We start from the raw sequence: 26,784 nt of genomic DNA, 5'->3' as shown, positions 1-26,784 counted from the left end.
TGCAGTGACGTGCTCGTGAGCTCCGCCGGCAGCCAGCTGCGCCAGAGTGACCGAGCCCCAGGCCGAGGGCAACCGACCCCCTTTGGGGGTGGGGGCTAGAGTTTTATTCTATTGTTAAGTGTCCTCTGGTGTCTTGAAAGGCACTTTCAAATAAGATTTATTATTATTATTATTATTATTATTATTACAACAGTCTTCTCTCAAGACATGTTTTGCACTTCATTGCTTACCAGACTTGGTGACAAATATGCTCATTTGATACTAGTATTAGGGGTATCAGGTCATCTAAAACTAGATGTGGAACATTTTGTCACTCACTGCAAATAATTTGCAACTTAGTAAATATGTCCCATAGGCCTTTCAAGACCCCATGAAAATTTTGATACAAGGAATAAAAATGCTTTTCATTGTGACTTTAATTGTGCAATTTACAAATAGTGCAAAATGCAGACAAAAAAAAAAAAAAGAGAAAGTAAATTTAAAGAAGACATTTTACTGAATATAATTAAGATTAATTATCATTGACTGTTCACACCCTCCCGCTGATCCATGTAGCTGTCTGGAGGGTGCAGCAGATTGAAGCGCAGCAGCTGCAGATCCACAACTTGCCGTTGCTCCTTTACATGGCCCCAGCACTCTCTGGGACCCCAGGCAGGTGGAGATGGGGGAGGCGGGTCAGAGTCAGCAGGATTGGAGTAGTTTTCCTCAGGATGCTGGTGGTTGTTGTTGGGGTTAGAAGGGGATAAGCTGCTGTTGCTGTGGCAGCGAACTAGGAATTTTCCCCGGTGGTGACGATGGTAGAACATGCCGGCAACCACCAGCAGCGCAAGAATTAGTGAGCTGAGCAGGAAGAAAAGGACGTATACACCTTTAGCTTCAGTGGACAGGCGTGAGCTGCAACCTGAAGGGAAAACGAAACCCCCGTCCCCCCCCCAAACAAAACAGGAGATCAGCAGCTGAATTAAAGCAGAATATCTGCAAGTCTAAGTAAGATTTCTGATATGGGTCAAGCATACCTGCAGCCTTCATGTCCACACAGATGGTTCCTCCTGATCCCAGGCGGGACTTATCCTGAAAGCCTGCCCGGCAACGGCATGAGTAGGAGCCAAACTGGTTCACACAGTCTGCATTGATGTCACATTGAACAAGCTGGGTCCCACACTCATTAACATCTGAAACAGACATGCACAGAACTTTTAGCTGATAATGTGTTTAGTATTATATGCATTTAAAAAAAAAAAAAAAAACTATGTAAAACAATGTAGTGTAATCAAATATATATTTATCAGTAATCACTGTTTTTGACTCCTTCCTATTTACAGATTTGTTAACATTACCAAGCAATTTTGGACACTTCCATACCTGCAGTCGACACAGACATGATGATTGCCTTTCTCAGATTTCCTTTGAAGTTGATGCCAGTGGCAATGAGCCCCTGGAGAGCGGAGTGGATGCCCCTGTGGACATGCATGCCTCTAGGTCCCTGTCTAACTTGCAGCCAGAGGATGTACAGCACTCCTGCATGCAACCTGTGCACAAAACCTGTAATTATGTACCGTAACATATACCTTAACAGTAAAGCAACTTTATGGTCCATAGATCCCACTTCATTGTGTAGTCTAAAACAGTCAGACTACACAATGACATAAGTTCAGGCGCTGCAGAGTGAGGTTTAATGTAATAAATACACCAGTCCACAGTTCTCAAGTGGAGTTTCCAGGATTTGTTTTTAGTATGGTAGCAAAAGAGGAAAAAGAATGAGAGAGTTGGGGAAAAGGTCTGGTCCTATATGCTGGATACAAAGTAAAAGGCACCCTTTTTTTCCCCAAGTTGGACATGGAGTCCCAGAGTGACAGTCAAAATGTCCAAAATGTGAAGCAAATGAAAATTCCAACAACCAAAGCAGAACAAAGGGTATCAGACAATGAAACGCCGATAGCAGACACTGAGCATAATTAACACAGATAAGAACAATCATGGGAAGACTGAGACAGGAACTAAAACTTACACAGAGCACTAAAGAAAACAGAATCGAAAACTAGGGGACAAAAGCATAAACAGAAAGACAAGACAGAGGAGGACCAAAATAAGGAAACTAATCAAGTTAAACACATAAGAAATAAGAATGTCAAAATTGGAGCCAAGGTTTAATACAAACCAGAATTTCTAAACTAACACTAGAACAATGAGGCAATCTAAACAGGTACCCAGAACTCCAAAGAAACTAAACAGGGACTTAAATAATACAATTTAAAACTTCAAACACTACAATAAAAGTAAAACCCTAAACAGAAACCCAAATTCAGCAACTTCAAAATCAACACAACACAGCACTGCACAAGAGCATAAGAATTGTAAAACAATTGACACAAAACAAAGTGGCAAAACTGTAGTGAAGTAGAAGAAATATCTCAAGTGTACAAGTGTTCAAATTACATTTTACATCTGATCCCATCTATACTTTCATCCAGTCGTGGTCGGTTTTGCAAGATTAGACCAATGGTATTTACGTGTGGAGTATTCAGTGTGGAGTTGCAGTTCTTTTCTGCATAGGTTCACTCAGAAAAGACAGTCTCATTCAAATGTTTTTAAATGTATTCAAAGACAAACTTATACTTCAGCATTAATGGAAAGACTTGTGAGGATGTTTTCTACAAACCTTTTTATTCTTTTGGAAGACACTGACAGTTGTGCATGCAGAGCCTCCAGCTGTTTGCTGATCTACAGAAACAAAAGCCATGTACAAAGTTTAGTCTGGGCCTTCACCATTTCTTAATGCGTCAGTGAAGCTTTCTTTTTAATATTTATTACAAAAAAAACTATGCACATGCTACATATGACACGCACGTACACACACACACGCACCAAAGCTTTTACTGAAAGCAGCAGTGATCTGGCCAGGTTGTCCCAAGACTTCAGCAAATCCTGACTAAAGTTGATCTCTATAGCCACTTCAAACAGGTGATCTGTCAGAGAGATTTCAGAAGACCAAACCAAAGTCATTATAATAACAGTTTCACTGGTAGCTCAGATAAAATAAATTAACGTTGATCTCCAGATTAGACATACAGGCATACACAAAGTTTGTACACACCTTCTCATTAAATATTTTTTTCTTTAATTTTACTACTTTCTACACTGTAGACATCAAATATATGAAGCAAGATGTATGTAGCAAAGAAAAAAACAAAAAAACAAAAAAAAACAAACCCTCTAAATATACTTTATATTTTAGATTCCTGAAAGTAGCCACCCTTTGCTTTCTTGACAGCACTGCAATCCCTTGGCCTTCTCTCAATGACCTTCAGGATGTAGTCACCTGTCAGGGTTCATTTGTGGAATTTCATACCTTCTTAATGGAGTTGGGATGATCAGTTGTGTTCTGCAGAAGTCAGGTTGGTACAAAGCTGACAGCCCTGTTTGACAACTATTAGAAATTATATTATGCCAAGAACCAATCAGCTAAATAAAGAGAAATGACAGTCCATCATGACTTTAAGAACTGAAGGTCAGTCAGTCTGGAAAATTGCTAAAACTTTGACTGTGTTGCCAAGTGCAGTCTCAAAAACCATCAAGCACTATGATGAAACTGGATGAGGATGCCCCAGGAAAGAAAGACCAAGAGTCAACTCTGCTGCTGAGGATATATTCATCCAAGTCACCAACCTCAGAAATCTGAAGTTAACAGCGACTCAGATTAAGCCCAAATAAATGCCACACAGAGTTCCAGTAGCAGACACATCTCTACATCAACTGTTCAGAGGAGACTGTGTGAATCAGGCCTTTATGGTCAAATAGCTGCTAAGAAACCACAACTAAGGAAGACCAACAAGCAGAAGAGATTTGTTTGTGCCAACAAACACAAGTAGTGGACATTGTTGGGCATTTATTCAAAATTAAAAGGCACACAGAACCAGCATGGTTACCACAGCATCCTGCCATCTCATCCGGTTTGCATTTAGTTGGACCACCATGTATTTTTCAACAGGACAATGACCCCAAACACACCTCCAGGATGTGTAAGGGCTATTTGACCAAGAAGGACAGTGATGGAGTGCTGCGCCAGATGTCCTGGCCTCCACTGTCACCTGACCTAAAACCCAGTCAAGATGGTTTGGGATGAGATTGAGCGCAGAGTGAAGGCAAAAGGGCCAACAAGTGTTCAGCATCTCTGGGAACTCCTTCAAGACTGTTGGAAAACCAGCTCAGGTGACAACCTCATGAAGCTCATCGAGAGAATGCCAAGAGTGTGCAAAGCAGTAATCAAAGGTTGGCTATTTTGAAGACTCTAAAGTATAAAGCATGTTATGAGTCATTTCATACTTTTATCTACTACAAAATTACATGTGTGTTCATTCACAATTTCGATGCCTTCAGTGAGAATGTACAATGTAAATAGTCATGAAAATAAAGAAAAAACATTAAATGAGAAGGTGTGTCCAAACTTTGGAGTGGTAGTTTATATATGTATGTGGACACACACACAGAGACTGTACAACAAGTCAAAGTAAGGAGGCTGAGGACGGGTGAATTCCAGAACCACTATCCAAGCTGAGACAAACATCCACGAGTACAACCAATGGCCACAACCAATTGCGTACTTAGTGAATACCTCAGGCAGCAGAAAGAAAGAAGAGGAGCAAGGAGAAGAAGCATCATGGAAGGATGGGCCCCTGTATGGTATAGATAGAGGAAGTGGCTGATATCCAGAAATCCTACCAGAAGCTGGACAAAGCTGGAGTGAAAGACAGCACACAGGCTCTAATCATGGCAGCACAGGAACAAGCCCTAAGTACAAGAGAGGTGGGGGTCTACCACACTGGGCAAGATCCCAGATGCAGCCTAAGTAAAGATGCCCCAACACATAACAGCAGGGTGCGCCACAACCAAGTGGCCAGCATAGTATACAGGAACATCTGTGCCAGCCTGAAAGTCCCAAGGTCAAAATAGGAGAAGCCCCTAGGGTGGTCAAGAATGAGTGAGCCAAGATCCTGTGGGACTTATATAAAAAAAGCTGGTGATGGCTAACAAACTGGGCATAGTAGTGGTGGACAAGCAGAGGAAGATAACCGTAGTTATAGATGTAGCAATACCAAATGACAGCAACATCAGGAAGAAGGAACATGAAAGGTACCAAGGGCTCAAAGAAGAGCTCGAGAAGATCTGGAGGATGAAGGTAACAGTGGTCTCAGTGGTAATCGGTGCACTTGGTGCAGTGACTCCCAAGCTAAGTGATTTGCTCCAGCAGATCCGAGGAATAACATCTGAGAACTCTTTTCAGAACAGCGCAGTCATATAAATAGCAAAGATACTGCACAGGACCCTCAAGCTCGCAGGCCTCTGGTAGAGGACCCTAGCTTGAAGGATAGACCACCTGCGGGTGGTCCATCCTTCAAAAAAAATTAGTAAAAAATGCATTTTACTCATTTTTTTTTTTTTTTTTAAATGAGTAAATCTATCTATAAAACATTTTTAAAATCCTGCTCATGACCAGACTGTGTGTTCAGCATAAGGTACAATGGCAATTTAGCCAGATAAAAAGAGAACCCACACTTCAGAAAATAAATAAATAAGACATTCTTGTTCAATACTCACCACCAGGAAAATGTTGAATTTCTGAGTCATTTTTCATGTTTGCTATGAGGGACAAAAAACAAAACAAAAACAAAAACCACACAATAAAAAACCAAAACCAAACCCCTCTCCGACTTCCCACGAATGAACCAGTTGTGTAATCCAGTGCTTATCTACACTTAACATAATTTAACACCACTCGACCATATAGATTATTTGTGTGCGCTTTTGTTCGGCAAAAAAACCCCATTTCTTTATAGTACATCCAAAAGTATCTAGAGTGCATCACTTATTCCACATTTTGACATATTCTTTCACATGCACTGTAATAATAATAAATTTTATTTATAGGCGCCTTTAAGACCCTCAAGGTCACCTTACAATAGCACAAACAATAACAGCAATACAATATAATAAAACATGGCAAAATAAAATTTAGAAATAAGAGGAAAAAAAGCATGAAAGTATAAAATCAACTATATAGTTTCTTTTCAGATCAAGTACAATCAACTAAATTTACCACAGGTGAACTCCAATAAGGTTGGTGAATCGTCTGACAGATGATAATTGGAAACTGGATGCACCTGAGCTCACCTCTGAGTGTCATTACAAAGGCTATAAATATTTATCTACATGTTCTATTTCATTTTTTTTATTAAAGTGTAAGAATTTCAAGTTTTTCACTTTGTCATTGTATTGTTTTGTGGTGTGTGTAGAATTTTGAGGTGAAAATGAATCAATCCCATTTTGGCTATAACATCACAAAATGTTGAACAAGTGAAGCACTGGCAATACTTTCTGGATACAGTGTATTCTTATGTTAGGGTTGAAGGGGCCTTAATTACAAGGTTATAACAGGAAAACACTTAACATGTGGAACTTATTTTTACTCACGTATGTATCATGTATAGCTCTTTTAGAAAATCAAAGAGCAAGTTCAAATTTTAATAGCTGTTTAACCTGAAAATGTTCATTGAAAATTTGGTTGATCATGATCTCATTTCAAAGAACTAAACATATCTATATCAAGTGATATAATTACAGTTAGTCAATCCAAAAAAGACGAGTACCTGAAAGATCCAGGAGAGTGTCTGTGTTCAAATGTACTCACAGTTCCCTCTGTGGTCCGACAGTGGCTCCACCATGTTAGGCTGAGGATGAGTCTGATCAGTGCGCTGTATTTCTTGTCTGTCAGAGGATGGGGAAAGCTGGACTGAGGTCTGACTGACCTCTGTTATATTCTCCTTCACTGTCCAGCTCAGAGTTGTGGTCTCATCCTCTGCAACAGTAGATTCCTCCTCATTCATTTGTTTTGCTGTTGTAGTGTCAGTGGTGACTTCCAGTTGGGTGTGAGTGATACCTCTCCCTGATCTGAAGGTCCTTTGGGTGGACACTGATGCAGTTGGCATGGTTGTGTAGTTCCCAGCCAAGGACAGAGGGTTGTTTTTATCCACCTGAAGGACAGACGGTGAAGAGTTTTACAATGTTTTCTGGAATTTACAAGCAAAATAAAAAACAAAACAAGTACTGCAGATTTTTGCAAGATTACCTGGTCTTTATCATGTTGTTTATACTTCTCTGGGTTTCCTTTTGACATATAGGGTCATTACCATTAATGTTTTACGTTCCTGAGCAGTATCCAGTATGGCAATTTGGTGATTAAGTAATGTATGTTATTGTAATCATATTACATTTATGTGTAATTCAGTATTGTATTAAATTCAGTTGTCACATTACAGTTAACCAAACAGCTATGTCACTGTTACTTGAGCTACATAGATTATATGAATGATGGGAAAATAAAAGAAAACTATGTAGCCTTGATTTTTTTAATGCTAACTCACACAGTAATCACGTGACCTCACTTAATGTATGAAATATGACATAAAATGTGACATTTTAAAAAATATATTTTAGAAAGTTAATTTATTAAAGAGAAAATCAAAACAAAGTGCAGAAAAAAGCCTAAATGATTTACACTGCAGAGGAACTGAAAGATCAACTGAAAGAAGTTGCTAAACTTTTTTCTACATTTTTTTTAATCAGTGAGTGAAATCTTTAACATTAGATAGTAATTTTACTAGGGCTGTCAATGTTGACGCCAATTAATCCATCATCACAATTTACAAGATTACAATTTTTAAGGCAATTAACCCATCTGGAGCTCAGAATGACTCAAAATTCCTGAAATGTCTCTGTCAACGCATTTCGGGCAGTTTGTCCAGTCTGTGCTCCATATGGGTTAAAACTTTTAATTGCGTTAATCGTGATGATATGTTAACATTGACACGTTGACTACTTTTTACCCATTCTTAAATTTAATAGTGAATATGCAGCTTTTGCCAGTGTTAGAAATATTGCCAGGCAGTGTAAGGCATCTAAGACTAACACTGTGTCCACTCACCCAAGTGTTTGTGTCTGCAGGCATCTTAGGCTCCGTGGGTAGCTCAGTCATCATTGCTAATTGTTTCTCATCATAACCATACCCCATCTGTTCCCTCTTTGTACCTGGTCCAGATTCACTGAAGTCCATCAGCCCAGGAGATGTCTCTGACTCATTGCTTGTCTCTGTAAAGCCTTCCCCTGGGTTATAAATGACTGGCGATCCAAATGCCTGGTAGCGACCATAAAAGCCCCTGTACAGGGGGTTGGGCCAGCCACTAATCAGTAGCACTACATACAGAATATTGGAGGAGGAGGTGTATTTGGCCTCTTGCCAGCACTTCTGTAAGACTTTGTGTCCCGCTAAATCTCCAACTGGCTCGTCAATGTGGATTTGGTCCTGTTTGAGGTTACAGATGTCATCAGGGGTCAAATCCTCCAGGTAGAGATGAATCCTTTTACTCGGATCCACCTGGATTGTCCAGTTGCACCACAGGGGAGGATTGGAGCATAGGTAGTCCGGGGAGAAAAACTCACCACTGTCACTGTATAGCAACCGGTGACAACTCCGCAAGGCAAAGAAAGTGTTTTCAGCTCCAGAGTCTTCTGTGAACCGAATAGACAGACATGTCATTAAATGAACCGAAATGGTTTTATATATTATTACTAATGCAATTCACTTTTCAACCTAGTTGGCAGGTGCATATTTTAAAATCAGGAAAATATACTAACATCATTCACTTTCACACTGAATAAAAACAATCAAATATTAACCTGTATAAGGAAGGCTCTCCCATAAATCCATATGGGCGATGTCAAACTACCAAAATGAGGTACAGTTTATTTAGAATCCAATTAGCTCAAATATAATGGTCAGATTTCATAAGAAAGTTTGCATGTGTGTTGGTGATCAGGTTTTATGAAACTAAAATCAGTTTGTTAGCACAGGCTGAAACATTTAGACTTACAAAATAACATAGAAACATAGAAAACCCCAAGTTAAACATTTGCAGACTCACCTGGAGGCTGCTCAGTATCTTCTTCATTCACCTAAAGACAGAAAGAAATACACAATTAAACTGTTAACACAAATCCGAAAGAGGTTATCAGTGAGGCACAATAACTTACCTGTGCATTACAGTCAAATGTCAACAAAAATATGAGCAGCACACCCTTGAAGTTTATGACGGCTGTTTGTTTCATTTTCGTATGCAGTTAAATTACTGAAATTTGGGAAGCAACAAAGTCAATCTGATCCTCTCAGATTCAGTTCAACGGCTATTTCCTTTCCTGTCTCTGCAGGTGAATTGCATCAGTTAGTTGATTAAGTTTCCTTTTACTGGCTAGTAATATCCATTTTATCCAGCAGAGGGCACTGTAATATTTATTATTGGGCTGGTGCTTTCTGCTTTAAAGACAAAGCTGAAGACACTGCACCTATTTTATTTAGGGGTTTAGGTTTTATCTGCTACAGATGTTTGCTGTGTTTGAGTTTCATAAACTATTTATTTTAATTTTTTTCCAGGCAAAAAAATAATACCAAAAATCACATGTTATAATTTATGAGATTAGAACACTTTATTGTCGGACATTCAAATACAGATTAGTTTAAAATTTACCACAACAACACACAATAACAAGAGACAGTTTTCATTTATTGAGAGTGAGGAGCAGATGGGTGGGGGTAATGGCTAAAACAATGTCAACAAAACTTAATCCTTATTCAGTCAACCATGGAAAATTGTTGCATATGAGCCAAACTCACTTTACTGCTTATTCAAATACACACATACAAATAAGCAAGAAAAACAGTTAAAATAATATTTCATGAATTGAATTATGGAAGTCTGTGAAAATATGTGCCATGTTTCTGTCAGATAAACCCGAATTCTTCACAGCAACACCCAGTGTCTGATCACTTTAAGTTTTATTTCATTTCTTTAACTTAGTCACGTCAGTTAAGGCTGAAAAGCAATGCATTTAAAATGCAGTGATATTAAAAATAAGACTCCTGCTTATATTTTTCCTGGTGCTTCTATCCATGTTTTTATGATGCTTTGAATTATAAGAGCCTTCAGATGTGTGAAAAGTGAAAATGTGTATTAAGAAGAAAATGTAAAAGCAAACATGCACATGATAATCATGTTTTTTGTTTCTTTTTTTTGTGGCACGGCTGTTATATTGGAGTAATAGCAGTGACAATGTCTGATCTATTATTTCATCTACTAAATGTAGCGCCATCTGCAAATCTAAAAATGTAGGTCTAAATTTTATATACATTGTGCAAACGTTCAGCCACAGTTTGATGCTCAAGCTCTATTACCTTATTGAGTTACCTGCTTTTGTTCATTTTATTTGCAAGTGGTGAAGATTGGGATTTGACCAAATAAAAGTGGGATGAAAACAGAAATAACAGCTGGACTGTTTACCAGCAAACACATCCATTAAACAACAAATATTAACAAAGTAGTGAGCTATGTTGAGCTTATAGTAAGAGTGTTCTTTGTTATGAAGGTGGCTTTCTTTTTGCCTGCATAAATCACCATGGTAACATATACTTACCACATAACTTATACCAGGTTTCAGGTTAAGTTCTGAATTTCAGTTTAAATTTGGCGAGAAGCATCACATGATCAATAATACTTTTATTTAAAGAATGTTTTTTGTCTTTTATAGATTCTCTGCTGAAGGTATCTGTGTATGCAATCTGTTTAACCTCACTTTACTCACATCACTAAATGAAGCCCAGTTGTGAAATTACAGCAGTGCAAACAGTGTGTCATGTGTAATGCATGTATTCAATTGCAAAAACTGTATAAAAGTTTGGTCTGTTTGCCAAGTCTCTTTAACATTGTTTTAATGCAGCTAATAAAACATAGATTAGAAAATTGAATTGTTGCATTTGTAGATGATTTATGGTCAATAATTTCCAATCAATAACATTTATTTCACTTTCATCTGACTACAAGCTAAATGTCTTCTTTATTAGGCTACAGAAGAGTATCAGACCTGAACACACTGAGTAACATTTACTGATTAAATGTATCAAAGTTTCAGAGTTCAAATACAAAGCTGTTAGAAGTTGTGTTAGAAATAAAGAGCAACACCAAGAGCACACAGAGCGGTAAAATAAATATAACTCAAGCTAAAACAAGTCACCTGGATCAGTGACAAAACAGCACATTACTCTTGTATTTTATTTACAGTATATGTGTTGCATTTTACTGTTTATATTATATGCAGCATTTTTTTCTGAATCTTTAGTGTTCTCTGTCACTCATGTTGAACGATACATTTAATTCTGGCTGTAGCTCAGGCGGTAGAGCAGGTCATCCACTGATCGGAAGGTTGGTGGTTCAATTCCTGGCTTCCCCTAGTCTACATGCCAAGTATCCTTGGGCAAGATACTAACCTCCAACCGATGCATCCATCGGAGTATGAATGTGTGAATGTTAGCTATGAAGCACTTAGAAAGATGTGCTTGTGCGAATGGGTGAATGCACAAGTTGTGTAAAGCGCTTTGAGTGCTCAGATGAGTAGAAAAGCGCTATATAAGAACCACTCCATTTACCATTCTCATCTGATACATTTTTTGTGAAAGAAGAGTCAAATGACACATCAAATGGCTCCTTTTGTGTATGTGCCCAGAGCCTGAAGCAGAAAGCCTGAGCTACCAAAGAAATCTGATACTGTGATAGCCACGGATTTCAGGATCTGTCAAGACAGCTAATGCAAAGAAAGCCTCACTATGTGGAACTTGCTTGTGAAGCTAATTTAATATCTTTAATATCTTTGGACTTTGTTCTTTTTAGATTACATCTGTTTTAACTTTAGTCGAGTGAGGTTAATGTATGCCCTTTAGACTGTTGACATAAAATACGTTATTTTGTATAAATTTGCTGCATCTTGAGGAAGCATACAAAATTCAGAGACACTGTAATTTTTTAATGATTAAAAAATGTTGGGGCAAAGCTTCACAAAGAGTCATCTGTGAATGGAACAGACATACATGTCATTAAATGAACAGAAATGATTTTATGTATTATTACTAATGCAATTCACTTTTCAACCTAGTAGGCAGGTGCTGATATCAGTACTGTATATAAATCAACATATAGTTATGCATTTTTTTAAATCAGGAAAATGTACTAACATCATTCATTTTCAGGATGTTCATTTTTACTTCATGTTAGTTCTCAAAGTGTTTATTGTGTTTTTAAACATACTGAATGCCTCAAATTTTAAAAATGCATCAGATGAGAATCAAATGTCTCTTTCAACATGACTGACAGAGAACACTACAGATTCAGAAAAAAAATGCTCCATATAAAAATAAACAGTAAAATGCAACACATATCCTGTAAATAAAAAGTAGCAACCCTGTTGAACTTTGATTTGAAAAATATAGAATGGAAGGATTGAAAATGACTGACAAACTCAGTATTGCAAATAGCGATTAATAAAGCTTTCACTGGCAGTCCAGCTCGGGTTGGACAATGAAGGGCCAAATTGTTAACATCTCCTGTGGAGTTCGGCTGTGAACCAGCATCAAGTTCCTGTGGATACAAGGATTGTCTTTATACTTCTTTTCAATGTCAAATGTCTTGAAGCCATTGTGCTTCTCAGGAACAAGACCCAGCTTCTTGAGACACATCCCAGTGTATACATCATCAATGGGAAACAGCACTACTTGCTGAGATACATCGTGTAGGCGTATCGCCAACTCCCCAGAGTACAGATATCCTCCACCACCAGCATAGGGAGGATAGTTACCCACAAACACACTCTCTGGGATAAAGTATTTAAGTTTCTTGTCTCTGTGTGGCCCAGCATTTATTATAACATCGCCTATGAACAAATCCTTGGACTCACCCTCTGGCAGGCCTTCCAGATAGTTAACAATTCTTAAGGTGTTCACAAAGACGTCGTCATCGCCCTTAAGAACAAACCGAGCTTGAGGACAGTTTTTGGTAAACCACTCCAGAAAGAGGACCTCTTTCAGAGTTAGGTTTAAGAAGCTGTCTCTGTAGTCCCATTGAAGTATGTCTTTGTGAAGCTTTGCCTCATGACTCAGTAACTCCTGCAAGTCTGGGAAGTGGTCTGACGACAAGACGTTGCCTAGCAGGAACACTGTTACCACAGTCTGGTTGGCTAAGACTCCTGCTTGTCCCCAAGTTTCACGAATCGTCTGCCGCCTTTCAAAATGAGAGATCAAAGACTTGACAACCAGCAGTAGGAAAGGTTTTTCACTACAAACATGGGGCTGATTTATTAACATAGGGTATGTCCTACAACGCATGTACAAAAGAAAGTCCTGGAATTGCTTTGGTAGGGAGTTGTAGTCAAAGATATGCCTGGGTACTCTGTAGTCCGGTTCACACGGGTCCAGAGGTCCAGTGTCATTGAGCCAATCTGGCAGTGTGTTGCGTAACGTGCTGGAGAATACAGAGTTAAAGTTGGGGTTGTAAATGAAATCCAAGCGTTGCTGCTCCTTGTTCCAGAAGGTTTCATTCAGTATGTGTTTACTCCAAAACCTCTTGGATGGGATGTGAACTTTGTGATGGCCACTTCTCTTGTGTCCAAGGTTCCATGACACGCTTATCACGACACAGATGAAGACGTTAAGCATCATCATGTAGCAGAAAGCCTTTATTTTATGGTGACATAGAGCCATGCTGCCTCCCCTCTGCATCTAGACATGAGAAAAGATATTCTGTTTTCAAAAAGATAGAGAAAAAAAAACATCTGCAGTGTCATTGCATTACAGGCAAACTTACAACAAAGCCAGGATACAAAGGAGCACTTGGAAACATGGAGACTATTAAGTTGAGCCTGAAGGCACTAACAGGAGTAAAACCGAACGAATCTGTGCCAGCAGGCCAGTGGCAAGCTTAATTTCCCCTGGTTTTGTTTTAGAACTGTGACTGGCTGCACACAAAGCTCCATTTTTATTCCTAATCCTCGAGGAATGGCCTGCGAATATTTTTCCGCTCATCTTGACAGACAGGAGTCACACATTTTCAATTCAGCAGTGCACATGACACCAATCTGTGTACTGCCTGCTCATAAATAAAATTTACATATGTACCACTTGATGTCACTGTTTTTCTGGTAGTAGTACACCTACAGTATATATTTGGTAGGTTGTGTTTTTCAACTTTTACAAAGCTTATATATGGATATACATGTATTACTCAGATAACTGATCTAACAGTCAATGTTTATGGTTATCTCAGTGCTGGAGTTTTTAATAAGAGACTCAAGTAGTAAATAAACCTGCATGCATCTGTGTACGCTCATCACACTGGGAAAACAAACAAACAAAAAAACAAAACAAAACACCCAACGCACAGTCTGTTAAAGTTCATTTGAAGTCAAACCTGATTTACAGCTTACAGCTAATAATGAGGGTGCAACCTGTCGAGTATGTTCATGTGTGAGTTTAATTATTCACAAACTCCTTCAAGTAAGATAAACTTATTTGATGAATATGGTGAAAATCCAGATCGATCTTACTAATTTGACTGATAATGATGTTATTACTTTAATACTGGTAAAAAATAAATAAATTGCAAGCTATTGGAACAATTTGAAAATAGTCCCTATCCTTTTTCCTGGTGTTTAGGCTTAAAATGCTGTTTTGTAGCTGGTCCGGTCTATAAAGATGTGAAAACTCATTATTCTTTCCTGATCATTCCTCCTCACTAATCTCTTGTAGAGGTGTGGAGCATTGGGCCCCTTCTAACCTTTTTGCTCTTCCCACTTTCATTGTGCAATATTTAGTGCTGCAACAGTACCTATTTTATTTATGTATTATTTAAATACAAGCTTCTCAACCAATAGTCAAAGAGCAAAATGAAAGCATTCCTCATTTCACTAATTATAGGATGCAATCAATATGCTCCTATCTTCAGATCATTTTAATAAAATATATAAAAGGCTTTTATTTGAAAATAAATAAATAAACGTTAAACTGGACAAGATAAGAGACTCTTTAAAAATTCGAATCATTCATCTTACTGTAATCCTGTTTATTTTGCTAAAATTTTACTTTTAAAAGTATAAGTGACACATCTGTGGTATTTTTAACAAAGCTTGTGGAAATATTTAATTCGGCTCCCTTTACTGGAACATCTGCCTCCATTTCACCCTATTCATAGCATCCTGCTCTGCCACACCAGTCCTCTGTATGTCCTCTTTCAGTACATCCATGAATGCTCTCTGTGGTCTCTCTCCTTTTCTCCTGCCTTGCAGCTCCACATTTAACATCCCTTATTCAATATATCCACTATCACGCCACTGTACGTGTCAAACTTGCCTCTCTAACTTTGTCTCAAATGCCTGGCCTGAGCTGTCCCTCTGATATATTAATTTCTAATATTGTCCTGATCTTTGGATGGCTGACCCTCATCAATCTTCACTTGCTCTACTCCTTACAACTTCCTTGTCAGACCTGTTTCCATCTCATTCAGGTACTTGTATTCTGTCTTGCTTCTAGTGGCTTCATTTTTCCAGCTCAACCTCTCCAACCTAACCTCTGACAGCTCTCTACTCTCACTACAGATCGCAGTGTAAACATCACAGTCTACGGAGTCTACGGTGTCTGACCTCATCTGCTACAAAAATTGTAGCTTGGCAGCATCAGACGGTAGTCTGTAGATGGCTTTAGGACGTCTAGTCTGTCCATCACCATAGCAAACAAAAGGGGAAACCATACAGCTGCTCACTGATCATCAACTCTCTCCTTAACAACCCCTTCCTTTAGTTTCATGGTTTGGCTCTGAAGTTGCTACAGCTCTGCACATCACCCTTTCTAATTTTCTTGATTCAGGAACTCCTCAAATTACTCCTTCCATCTTCTCAGTACACTTGCTTTACTTGTTAGCACATTTCCATTCCTGTCCTTAATCACTTTAACCTGTCTTGGTACATTCTCATTCATACGGGCGAGGAAATCCATCATCATGAAATGAGTGATGAAACACTTCTCCCACTGAAAACGCTACGTCCAGATGAACAGAATCAACTTTTTGGAATACCCCAACCTGTTGCACATCCTTCCCAGCCCGATCTTGCTGTCTAAAAAAAAATCAATAATAGTCCTTTTCTTCTTCATTAGTGTTCAGTCTCACATCGAACTCAGTATGAGCCTTCTCCTTTGCCACCTCTCCCTTTGCTGTGTGCCTAGCGTCCCAATAACCTTTCCACTTACATAGTTTTCCTGACGATCCCACTTTTTTGTTGCTAAACTCTTCCTTTAAATACTTCCCTGTACTTCATTCCGCCACTAAGTCTGTTTGTGCTCTTTCCTCTGTCCAAAGGATAAATACCTTCTTCGCTGCTAATTCAGCTGTACTTTCCCAGTCATCAGGTAACTTTTCCCTACCACCCAGAGCCTGTTTCAAGTCTTCCCTGAACTCTGCGCAATTTTCTTCTTTCTTCAACTTAATCCTTATATCTGCCTTCATTTCAGACTACCATCTGACCCTGCAGCTAAATAATATTTGCATAATGTGCAAATTTTTAAACACATCTGTCCACCTATGTTTTATAGGATCACTGCTCGAAAAAAAAAACAAAAATGCAAAAACCAAAAGAAAACAAAAGGAAAAGTTCACGACACTTTTATTTTAATTCCTACTTTTAGACCGCAGACATTCACTTGAAGAGCGCACAACTGTCCTCTCATGTCGCATAAGACTGGAAATTTCTGGCAGCTATTTAAATTAGTAACACACATACCTTTCAGATTCGCTCTATCTATAGCTCTGATCATCAGGCTACTACTTCGGCACCTGCACCTTCCTCATCCTGCGGAGGGAACGTGTTTTAGACATCTCGGCGTTCCAGAATCCCCTTTAAAATTTGCGAATCGGACGCTTCGTAAATTATCAGAGATGATCAAACCTCGCAAATATCTCCTTTGTACCATCCTCAACAAGGCTAATACTAGAAGCGTCCGTCCTTCCTGTGTGTTGCGGGTAGTGACTCCTCCCTAATTTCAAGAGCGTGCTCAAGAGGCTGGATAGAGGCTTCGGGTCCCCAGGCTCAACAGACTATCCGGCAGTTCAGTTAGTATTTAAAATGTTTCATAGCCGGGAATGTGAGCTAAATTTGCATTTGAGAAATGTGGATGGAAACAAAAGTGTATGCAAATCAAAAATCATACAAGTTTAGGTCGTGCTTACCCTCGACAAAAGATTTGATTCACCACTGGTTGTTGGTTGCTGTTCTGAGCCCAAGTCTGGCAAAACAGACCTAAAGATAAATAAATAAATATATATATATATATATATATATATATATATATGTTAAAAAAACCAACTTGTAAGATCAACGTGAAAGTTTTTAATAAGTGAATTTTTTCATTTGTTTTGGTCCAAATCTTTGCTTTGGCCATCTCTATCTTTGGTTTAGGGATCCTCGAGACATTTTAGAAAGAATCTTCCAAAATACTATATACAGTATGAATTGCTTTAAAGCTACTTTATACTGTTATAATGTCATGTCAGTCAAAAAACCAGACTATTTCACCAGTTCACATTTATTATCAGGATAATAACAACTTGGTAAAAATCATTCTCCAGGCCACTTCATGGTTGTTGTTTTTTTTGTTTTAAACATACTAAGTTGGACTTTTAGTAGTCTTACTAGCCTTTCTCCAAACTATGGATTGTCTAGAGATGGTTGCTGTGAAAATGTGAATGCTAGCTTTTTGGTGTTACTGCAGTTAAAAACACAATAATTACATCTGAAGAGTAAGGACTGATGCAAGATGGAGAATCAAGTTAAGACTTCTTTTATGCTGTCTCAGATCCATCCTACAGAACTACATGAGGTGCAGCAGCAACAGCAGTATAATGTCAAGAACACTGTTTAGGACTAAATGAAAGGTCAAAAGACGTCAGAAAAGTATAATGATTTAATGTTACATGTATTAACCATCTTTGAAGATGTAAGGTCTCCAGGTTTACATTTAAATATGTATAAAACTATATTAAGTACTGTACCAAAGGTTGTAATAAGTTGAATTGCAGCATGACGTTGTTATTTTAAATACACCAAATGAAACGAACAGTCTTTTCTCCTTATCCCTGCATTAAGATTTGTATTATTGTATTACAGTTTTGATGTGCCACTGGAAATCAAGCACTGACATTCTGAAGGTTTTTTTCCTCTTAAGAGTTAATGAAACACCAAGAATGTACGGGGCTGAAGTTTATTACCACTGCCTTAAAGTAACCTAAACTTCTTTTATTTGCTTGAGGAAAAAAAATTGTGCAGTGCTTATCTGTGTAACATAGACTTCCTCCTTTACCTTTGGACTGTTCTGTGCTTACTGTGCTTACCTAACATCATATGATAAGAGCCTGATTACTATCCATATTTGTGTGTTTGTGTGTATGTATATATATATATATTAGTCTTTGTTCTTCAAGCTTGGTTCCTCTACCAGAGGCCTGGGAGCTCGGGGGTCACTGCACCTAGTGCTCCGATTACCACTGGGACCACTGTTATCTTCACCTTCCATATCTTCTCTGAGACCCTGGTACGTCTCCAGCTTCTCATGTTCCTTCTTCCTGATGTTGCTGTCGTTCGGTATCGCTACATCCATCACTACGGCCGTCTTCCTTTGCTTGTCTACCACTACTATGTCCAGTTGGTTAGCCATCACCATTTATGTCCGTCTGTACCTGGAAGTCCCACAGATGTTCCTGTATACTATGCTGCCCACTAGATTATGGCATTCCATGTATGCCCTGCCTGCTAGCATCTTGCACCCTGCTGTGATGTGCTGGATTGTCTCAGGGGCATCTTTACACAGCCTGCACCTGGGGTCTTGCCTGGTGTGATAGACCTCAGCCTCTATTGATCTTGTGCTCAGAGCTTGTTCCTGTGCTGCCATGATTAGTGCCTCTGTGTTATCTTTCAGTCCAGCTTTGTCCAGTCACTGGTAGGATACACCCCATGTAATTTATTTTACATGAATTAAAAATCTACTTCAGTCATTTTAACTGAAGATGTCACGATTAGCATTAGTTATAATTTTTTTTTTTAGCTAATTACTGTTTGGGAAATATGCTCCTTGCTACCAGATACAGTTAGCATGTTCATACAAACAACTGAATGTAATAATACCCTAATTTGATAACTGAATCTGTCTAATGAAATTTGCACATTTCTGATGTAGTTTTGTCAGGCTGTAGACAGTTGAAAGAGTTTCCAATTGTTACTTCACATGTAGTTTAAACACAGTTTTATCCAACACCATGGCCATGAAGGTGATGCTGAAGGAGAAAAAATATTAATAGTAAAAACAAACAAAAAAACAACTTAATCTTTCTGTCCCTTTTAATAATAATAAAAAAACAATTACACGTGGGATACTTCTTATTTAGTTTTACAATATCTACAATTATATTGTAATACATTGCTTTTGTTCACTTTAGTTTCATCGCATTTCTTATTTCTCATAATCCCAGAATCCCAAAGCTTTGCAAACTATATTGCAAAAAGAGGAATAGTTCTTCTTTAATGACCACTTATTCTCAGAGGACGACCACAAGTATTATCTACTAGAATTGATAGTGGTGTGTATATCTGTACATGTACACACCACTTTCATTTCTGATAAATCTGTGAGCAAGTGGAAAAACTATGCCTCAACATTGCACTCTTAGTCACAGTTATCTTTCTGTCTCTGCTGTTTGAGATAAACTTTCAGGAAGTACTTTCAGGTACTGTGAACAATTCTGTCGATGCTCTCCTGGATGTCAGCCATCTTCTTCAACACTTGATTGACTTTGGTTTCATCAAACTCCAGACACACAAACTCTGAGTCCTGAGAAAGACAAAAGAACGGAGGTGTTAGAGGCCGGTGAACGGATTGAACATAATGGGTCAGCAACTGATGATATTTCCAAAAAGAATTTAAATATTATTTTCCAAAACAATGATTCAGTCTACTTCTTAATCAATAAATAATTACTGAAGGAAGCAATATAATATTCCCTGCACATCATTCAGTGATTGCGGATAAAAATAGAAAAACTTTGGTTTAATTCCTAGTGTGAAGCTGAAGAAAAACAGGGGACTCTGCAGTGATGATGGGCATCCTATCATTAGGCCTTTTCTGGGATTCAAGACTTGAAAGACACCTTAGCAATTCATTTCACTAGTTACCAGTCTCCTGCACCTTCTTCCTCAGCCTTTGAGCTTTTATTAGCTACATTTAAATTGACTTGAATGGGGCAATAATACTGCTGAACAGTAGTTCAGTGGCATTGTGCACATTGAGAGTATGTGCTGCTCTGATCTGCCGATCTGCTTTCTCTGAGCTTAGGAACCTGCAGAAAAAAATACACCAAATTGAATAGACTCCTCAGTGTCAGCAGCTGCTCAGCGGTACAGCACATTAAGCCATCTTAAACTATGTTTCATTCTGTATCCAAAATACATGAAAAACAGTCATGCAGGCTTTGGCATTTACACCATGGTTGTCTGATCCACTTCCTGTCAGGTCATTATGCATTCTAAATCAGACAGCAAGTCATAGGAAATGACACCAGCATCAACTCTACACATTAATATCAGCTTTCTATGGTGCTAAAGCAATTATTTGACTGCAGTCTGTACATCCATGAGGACATATAGCATACCTAGTTTGGTTCCAAATGTGACAAGAACTAGAACTACAAGGGTACTTCATGATAAAACAGTAACAGTTCTTGCAGGTAGAAGAATCATAGCTGCACGTAAAAATGCAGCTGCATGTATATACTGCATTATATACATGCAGTATATAATGTATATGTTACAGAAACTCAGAGGACCAGAAATCCTGGTAGTCTGGACATTGCTGATTACACACACACACACACACACACACACACACACACACACATTGCTATGGTCATGTGGGCTCATAGCAACGTAAATGTGATTTCCTATGACTTTTACTGACAAATGGATTTCTTCACAAAGCAACAACAGCTTAAATCAATCATAGGCAAAAAAAATCAAAGCCATAGACATGATCCAACTTTTAAATTCTTTACAGTCTCTTTATGTAGTGGTAGAAGTGCCTGTGGCAGTATAGATTCGGGGATTTTTTTCTATTATTACAATACTGAATTGTTTAAAAAGCAAATATCCAACAGTGATCCAAAATTTAAAGGAGAAGGCAATGCTCCTTCTCCTAAATCTGAATATACATTTGAATACACTACAAAGGTAAGCTAATATTACCAATTTTACAGAACTTTTTTTCAGCTCTAAAACTGTTCAGGGCACAGAGTAAATTTAAACCTCTCATGGGACTGAGGCTCACTAAAGCTATCCAGTACGGCCACACTGAAACCTGCTCTTTCAGCAGTAGTTAATTAGACAGAATGACACCACCATGTGGTTAGTTCCATAATGGCCTCTCCGTTTCACCCCAAAGGTTACAGAACCAGTTATGGAATGGATATCAGTCAAATCTAAATGGGTACTTAGAGTTGATGTTGCATAACAGTAAATGACAAAGCTATTGCTGTCAAACTTTACTGGACAGAGTATAGTTACGTCCCACCCATATCGAAAGGGCAAAACAATTCATGACTCTCCTCTGGCTTTATGATGTGTAAATGCGCTTACATGTCCATTTGAACTGCTAGCAATAAACTCATAAATGTGTGGAGTGCTGCAGTAAAGAAGCGGTGCGGTGGTTAGTACCATACCCCACAACAAGAAGTTCCTGGGTTTGAACCCAGTCTAGAGTCTTTCTGTGTGGAGTCTGAGACTCAGTATGCCTATATTTATATCTCTAATGATTTCAGGCTACTAAAGGCATCTTAATAGTGTTTCAGTCCTTTGTAACATATTATAGCCCTCACTGTTTTCCCCTTGAGCTAATGTCATTTTCAAAATATGATCATTTGTGCTCCAGCTCTGCTTTGAGAAAATACTGTTAAACATCCACAAACTCAAATCCTGAAGCATAATTAATTGGCATATATAAAAGTTTTGGTTTTTCTAATGTGATTGTATGTCTTGATGCATGAAACCAGCCCACTATAGGGATACATCTTTCACCATCTTACAATGCTGTGATTGCAGCCATTCTCCAACTCTCTGTAAATGGTACTCATGGCCATTGATCAGTGGTCTTTGATCAATGGTCATGAGAATTTGCACAATTACGATGAAGCAACTGTCCTCCCAGCCCACTGTTCCCTCAGTGGGCTGGTTTCAGTCATTATGCAAATGTACTGTTTATAAGGTTGGGGAAACATGCAGTCAGCTGAGATTGAAGAAGTCACTTGGATGAGTGACGAAATGTTTCTCTCACTGAAAACGCTACATCCAGATGAACAGAATCAACTTTTGGAGATAATGGGATTGTACTATTAGAAAAGTCATTTAGGATACTTTATAGTTTTAATTATGGTGGCACATTTATTTTTAATAAAAATGAAAACAGGCGAACGTAAATTAGCACCTCACTACATCCTTGGAAGCTAAGAATGATAGTTTGTGTCAAAGAAAAAAAGAAACTGGAACTATAGCTTACTTGTCCTGTTCTGCCGAGCTCGAGCTCCACCAGGGCGACTGGGCCGCTGTGAGCTGTTCCCCGTCTGCTGGCTGCAGCCTGGAGATCCACTCTCCAGGAAAGGCCCCTGAGGCTGGGCTCCCAGCGGCTATGAGCCACCAAACTTTCCTTAACCCGAACTCGTTGGCTCTTCCAGAAACGAGAGAGTGCAGCGGCCTGTTCAGTGCTCAAGCCACCACCACCTTGTTTCTTGGTCTGAGCTGTGAGGAAGGCCTCCAGCTGGGCATGGTCCATGTCTGCTGTGGCGATGGACTGAGAGATGCAGAAAAGAGGACGATGAAATTCAACACAAACCTGGAGCTCTAAAGTCTTGTAATCATATCGCTACAGCAGTGTCGTGTGGTGACTTTTATGAAAACGCAAGCAGTTTACTTTAATACTTTTAAAATGAAGCAAAGTATTTATTAATATTAGTAGTATTATATGACTTTTTAAGGACCAGTTTATTTTTATTATGACTTGATATAAAATTAGAAATTAAAGAGTGTGTACTTTCTTTTTACCTTTACTGTTTCCAAAACAAGAAGTATTTTCCCCATGACATTTATTTGGAAGCCCCATGTAACCAAAGTAAGAATAAAGTAAGTTTGGGTGCATTTTAACTGGACAGTGTATTCGGTCTTTCTATACATTTAGACAGTCTGTACTTTTGACATTTGTATTTTCCCTGTTTGGCCAAATCTGCCCCGAAAAATACATTTCACAGGCACTTTATTTGTTTCCAAAAAAAACAACAAAAAAAACCCAACTCCTCCACAACAAAAAATAATTATTTTGGGCATTGTAGGTACTGAGTAGGATATTCATGTTAGTGCTGCCCCCTATTGACAAAAGAGACGAACCAGTGGAAAAATTACAAACCAGTAAATGGTTTGTCACCCTTACCTTAAACATTACAAAAATAATAATACGTTTTAAATTCTTTCAAATTTAAGACAGTCCAGTCAGGATTTAGCTATTTTATCTGAAAACAATGTGTTAAGCTGTTATTTAATGGAATATTTCTGCCTAGCATGGAGTAAAAACATTAAATGTATTTAAAGACACTTGTCAAACAAAAATCCATTGATAAAAACATAGAAGGAAAAGGAGGAAAAGAAAAAAAAGAAAGAGTGACATAATAACATTTAAAGTTATAAGTAATAAGTCTGTTTAAACAGCATTTTTATGAGATTTTTGAGATATTTTATCACGGCTGTTACAGTGGCTTGCAAAAGTATTCGGCCCCCTTGAACTTTTCCACATTTTGTCACATTACAGCCACAAACATGAATCAATTTTATTGGAATTCCACGTGAAAGACCAACACAAAGTGGTCTTTCACGTGGAATTCCAATAAAATTGATTCATGTTTGTGGCTGTAATGTAACAAAATGTGGAAAAGTTCAATATAAGTTCGAATACTTTTGCAAGCCACTGTATTTGTTCAGTCGGGATAAGACATTAAAGTTGCGATCAGAAGTTTACATATTCTCATCATGTCATCATGCAATGTTAATTTTGGATTTTGAATGACTTCTTTCAACTGGTCTTATTCCAGGATAGAATGATTTTGGCATTCTTAATTACTTCTTTTTTCAAGAGAAGTATGTGCACAAGTTTGAATTTCCTTTGGAGTTTTTCTAATTCACACAGGGTCAAAAATATACATACAGGTTGAAATACATACATACACTCACTTAGATACTTTAATAAGTATTGCTGGAGGTTCTGCACTTTTTTTTTTTTTTTACTTGATAAGGTCAAGGTCTATTAACTTCTTAATTGATAGGTTGCAACTGGTTAGTTCTGTCTGTCAGTATAACAAGAAGTCGGCCATCTTGGATACAACTTTTGTTTTTTCAATAGGAAGAGGGCCATGTGACACATCTAACTTATTGGTAATGTCACAAGAAAAACAATGGTGTGCTTGGTTTCAACGTAACTTTCTTCTTTCATGAGTTATTTACAAGTTTCTCTTTGTTCACAGCCATTGACAAGTCGAAGAGGTTAACACGTGAAGACCGGATTGAAATTGTGTTGATATCTGGTGAACGCAGTAACCGAGTCATTGCAGCAGATTTCAATGCAAGACACCCCACGAGACCACCCATCTCCCATGCTACAGTTAGCAAACTGCTTGCTAAGTTTCGTGAAACTGGTTCAGTGTTGGATTTGCCAAAATGTGGACGCAAGAAAACTGTCACTAATGAAGAAACATCAGTGGCTGTCCTAGCTTCATTCAGCAAGAGCCCACAGCGTAGCACTCGCCGCATGTCACTGGAGAGTGGCATTAGTCGAACATCCCTTTGGCGGATATTAGCTACTCACAAATGGCACCTTTACAAACTCCAGCTACTGCAGCATCTCAACAAGGATGACCCAGATCGGCGCACAGAATTTGCAGAATGGGCAAAACAAAAATTGGAACAGGACCCTCAGTTCACGCAGAAGATTTTGTTCAGTGATGAGGCAAACTTTAATGTGAATGGTGAAGTTAACAAACAAAACCACCGCTATTGGTCTGACACTAACCCACATTGGATGGATCCTCCAAGACTGTTGGAGCAACAAAAGTGATGGTTTCGAGTTACGTTGAAACCAAGCACACCATTGTTTTTCTTGTGACATTACCAATAAGTTTGATGTCTCACATGGCCCTCTTCCTATTGAAAAAACAAAAGTTGCATCCAAGATGGCCGACTTCTAAATGGCCACCATGGTAACCAACCATCTTGAGGAGTTTGCCCCCTCACATATACTAATGTGCCACAAACAGGACTTTAATATCACCAACCATTCCCATTTTATTACGGTGTATCCATACATTTTTGACTCTGTGTGTATTAGAGAAAATCCAAATTAAATGTATCCTTTTACATCGACTTCTTATGTTTTTATATAGTCATTGAACAAATATGATGCACAATCATTTTAACCTAGAAGAAAATAGTTCAAAGAAATCATTACAAGCCCAAAATTACCATGACCGTGATGAGAGTATGTGAAATTTTGACCACAACTGTATCAAATGTTATGTTTTTTTTTAAGTTGCAAGAGTCTCCATCAGGGCATCAAGAGATCGACTAAAAAATTTTTTAGAAACATACCTACTATGTGTCAGCCTCTTGCCTGATTGTTGACACCAGAATTTCCTACAAAGATGAGTTGTGTAGCTTTATATGCACCAGGGCTGCTGTCTTTGGCATCATGTAGTTATGAAAGTGATGGGCTGATAGTTGTGTGGCTTTTCCTCACCAAGTGAAAATATCAACCCTGACCATTAATTGCATCATTCACAACATAGAACTTGTGGTCCAAGATGCTGTCAGATGTTAAGGAGCTGACATCCCCTACCCTCAACATAGGTTAGCCTTATGTTGCCTTGTACATAAAAGAATAATTTCCAATTTCTTCCTGGCAATGAGGCAAGCAACCCATTTGACTCAATCATTGCTTCACTTGTACTGGAAGCAACCCAAGGCCAAAGTACTGAAATAGCATCGAAACTACAGAAAGCTGGATCAGTAGGTCCTGACTTTAAATGCTGGGAGTCCAAACATGGTGACACTCACCCATAAAAAGAAAGACAGTTCATTTGACAGATGTGTTCATGAAGACTTCTTCGTTCGGCCGCTCTTTTAAGAGAGAAACATTCGGACAATGTTCTGAGTTGCGTTTTAACAGATATTCTCACGGTGCCTCTCATTAATGTGTGTTTGTTTGCGTGTTGTGCATTTCTGGATGGGCACAAGCATGCACTATCGCGCAGACACAACCCTTTCTCCTAAACTGAAGTGAATATTAGTGAAATCAAAGCTAGAGCAGAATTGCTTGGTCTCGACTGCCACTTCAGCATCAGGATCATCAGTAGTGCAGGGTGCCGTGTTGCATTACCTTTAAAAGGCCTTTCATTTTGTCGTGCAAAGCTGTGAACTCGTCTGGCGACATCTCGGGGTAGAGCTCGCTCTTCAGCAGCTCCTCTGTGATCTCGCTGTTGTTGTAATATACTTTCTGTGCGATTCCATTTAACAAGCTGCTCAGAGACTTCATCGCGTCTACTTCCGCCATGTTTGCTCTTGTGGTCACATGAATTGCAGTACAACACGGCATTGTGGGACTTGTAGTTGCAGATTCCGACGGCAGCGCTTGACATGTATCGTTTCATCCAAGCCTCCTAAAGGGAACATCAGAAACTTTGCTAGACAAATTATGAAAAATCATTTTCAGTTACAAGGCCAATTTACCAGATAAAA

The 26,784-nt window shown here is 38.5% G+C and overlaps 3 protein-coding genes across 7 annotated transcripts; all 3 read right to left on the bottom strand.

The window, feature by feature from the left end:
- Window positions 1-239: 239 nt before the first annotated feature.
- Window positions 240-9,273, bottom strand: LOC146386200 (uncharacterized). 5 transcript variants are annotated; one of them, XM_084932275.1, is made up of 12 exons: window positions 9,085-9,273; window positions 8,976-9,006; window positions 7,979-8,562; window positions 6,935-7,028; window positions 6,804-6,853; window positions 6,686-6,725; window positions 5,596-5,637; window positions 2,866-2,966; window positions 2,660-2,721; window positions 1,363-1,529; window positions 1,017-1,172; window positions 240-901 (listed from the first exon to the last, which is right to left on the bottom strand). In XM_084932275.1, exons 1-12 carry the CDS (start codon window positions 9,157-9,159, stop codon window positions 519-521), a joined length of 1,785 nt encoding a protein of 594 aa, XP_084788401.1. In that variant the 5' UTR covers window positions 9,160-9,273; the 3' UTR covers window positions 240-518. The 5 variants fall into 5 exon arrangements, with proteins under 5 accessions (XP_084788401.1, XP_084788398.1, XP_084788400.1 ...); XM_084932272.1 differs by having other exon boundaries at window positions 6,804-7,028; XM_084932274.1 differs by having other exon boundaries at window positions 241-901; window positions 6,686-6,853; window positions 9,085-9,272.
- Window positions 9,274-9,547: 274 nt separating this feature from the next.
- Window positions 9,548-13,641, bottom strand: LOC146386199 (N-acetyllactosaminide beta-1,3-N-acetylglucosaminyltransferase 2-like). Its single transcript, XM_084932276.1, has one exon. It carries the CDS (start codon window positions 13,628-13,630, stop codon window positions 12,425-12,427), a length of 1,206 nt encoding a protein of 401 aa, XP_084788402.1. The 5' UTR covers window positions 13,631-13,641; the 3' UTR covers window positions 9,548-12,424.
- Window positions 13,642-19,290: 5,649 nt separating this feature from the next.
- commd1 (copper metabolism (Murr1) domain containing 1) lies at window positions 19,291-26,632 on the bottom strand. The gene is made up of 3 exons (XM_084932269.1): window positions 26,426-26,632; window positions 22,511-22,801; window positions 19,291-19,798 (listed from the first exon to the last, which is right to left on the bottom strand). The coding sequence occupies exons 1-3, from the start codon at window positions 26,597-26,599 to the stop codon at window positions 19,691-19,693; spliced, it is 573 nt and encodes a 190-aa protein (XP_084788395.1). The 5' UTR covers window positions 26,600-26,632; the 3' UTR covers window positions 19,291-19,690.
- Window positions 26,633-26,784: the final 152 nt, after the last annotated feature.

Source organism: Perissodus microlepis, chromosome 6 (assembly GCF_051167445.1).
Source record: "Perissodus microlepis isolate ML-2025 ecotype Zambia chromosome 6, ASM5116744v1, whole genome shotgun sequence".
NCBI classification, from domain to species: domain Eukaryota; kingdom Metazoa; phylum Chordata; class Actinopteri; order Cichliformes; family Cichlidae; genus Perissodus; species Perissodus microlepis.
This window is presented reverse-complemented; position numbering and strand designations above follow the sequence as displayed.

Coding starts and splice junctions, on each gene's coding strand:
- commd1 (XM_084932269.1), bottom strand. CDS start 26,599: ATGGCGGAAGTAGACGCGATGAAGTCTCTGAGCAGCTTGTTAAATGGA. Junction 22,802..26,425: donor AAATGAAAGGCCTTTTAAAG/GTAATGCAACAC, acceptor TGCATCTCTCAG/TCCATCGCCACAGCAGACAT. Junction 19,799..22,510: donor AGCTCGGCAGAACAGGACAA/GTAAGCTATAGT, acceptor TGTCTTTCTCAG/GACTCAGAGTTTGTGTGTCT.
- LOC146386200 (XM_084932270.1), bottom strand. CDS start 9,159: ATGAAACAAACAGCCGTCATAAACTTCAAGGGTGTGCTGCTCATATTT. Junction 1,173..1,362: donor CATGTCTGTGTCGACTGCAG/GTATGGAAGTGT, acceptor TGTCTGTTTCAG/ATGTTAATGAGTGTGGGACC. Junction 902..1,016: donor TGTGGACATGAAGGCTGCAG/GTATGCTTGACC, acceptor TTTTCCCTTCAG/GTTGCAGCTCACGCCTGTCC.
- LOC146386199 (XM_084932276.1), bottom strand. CDS start 13,630: ATGGCTCTATGTCACCATAAAATAAAGGCTTTCTGCTACATGATGATG.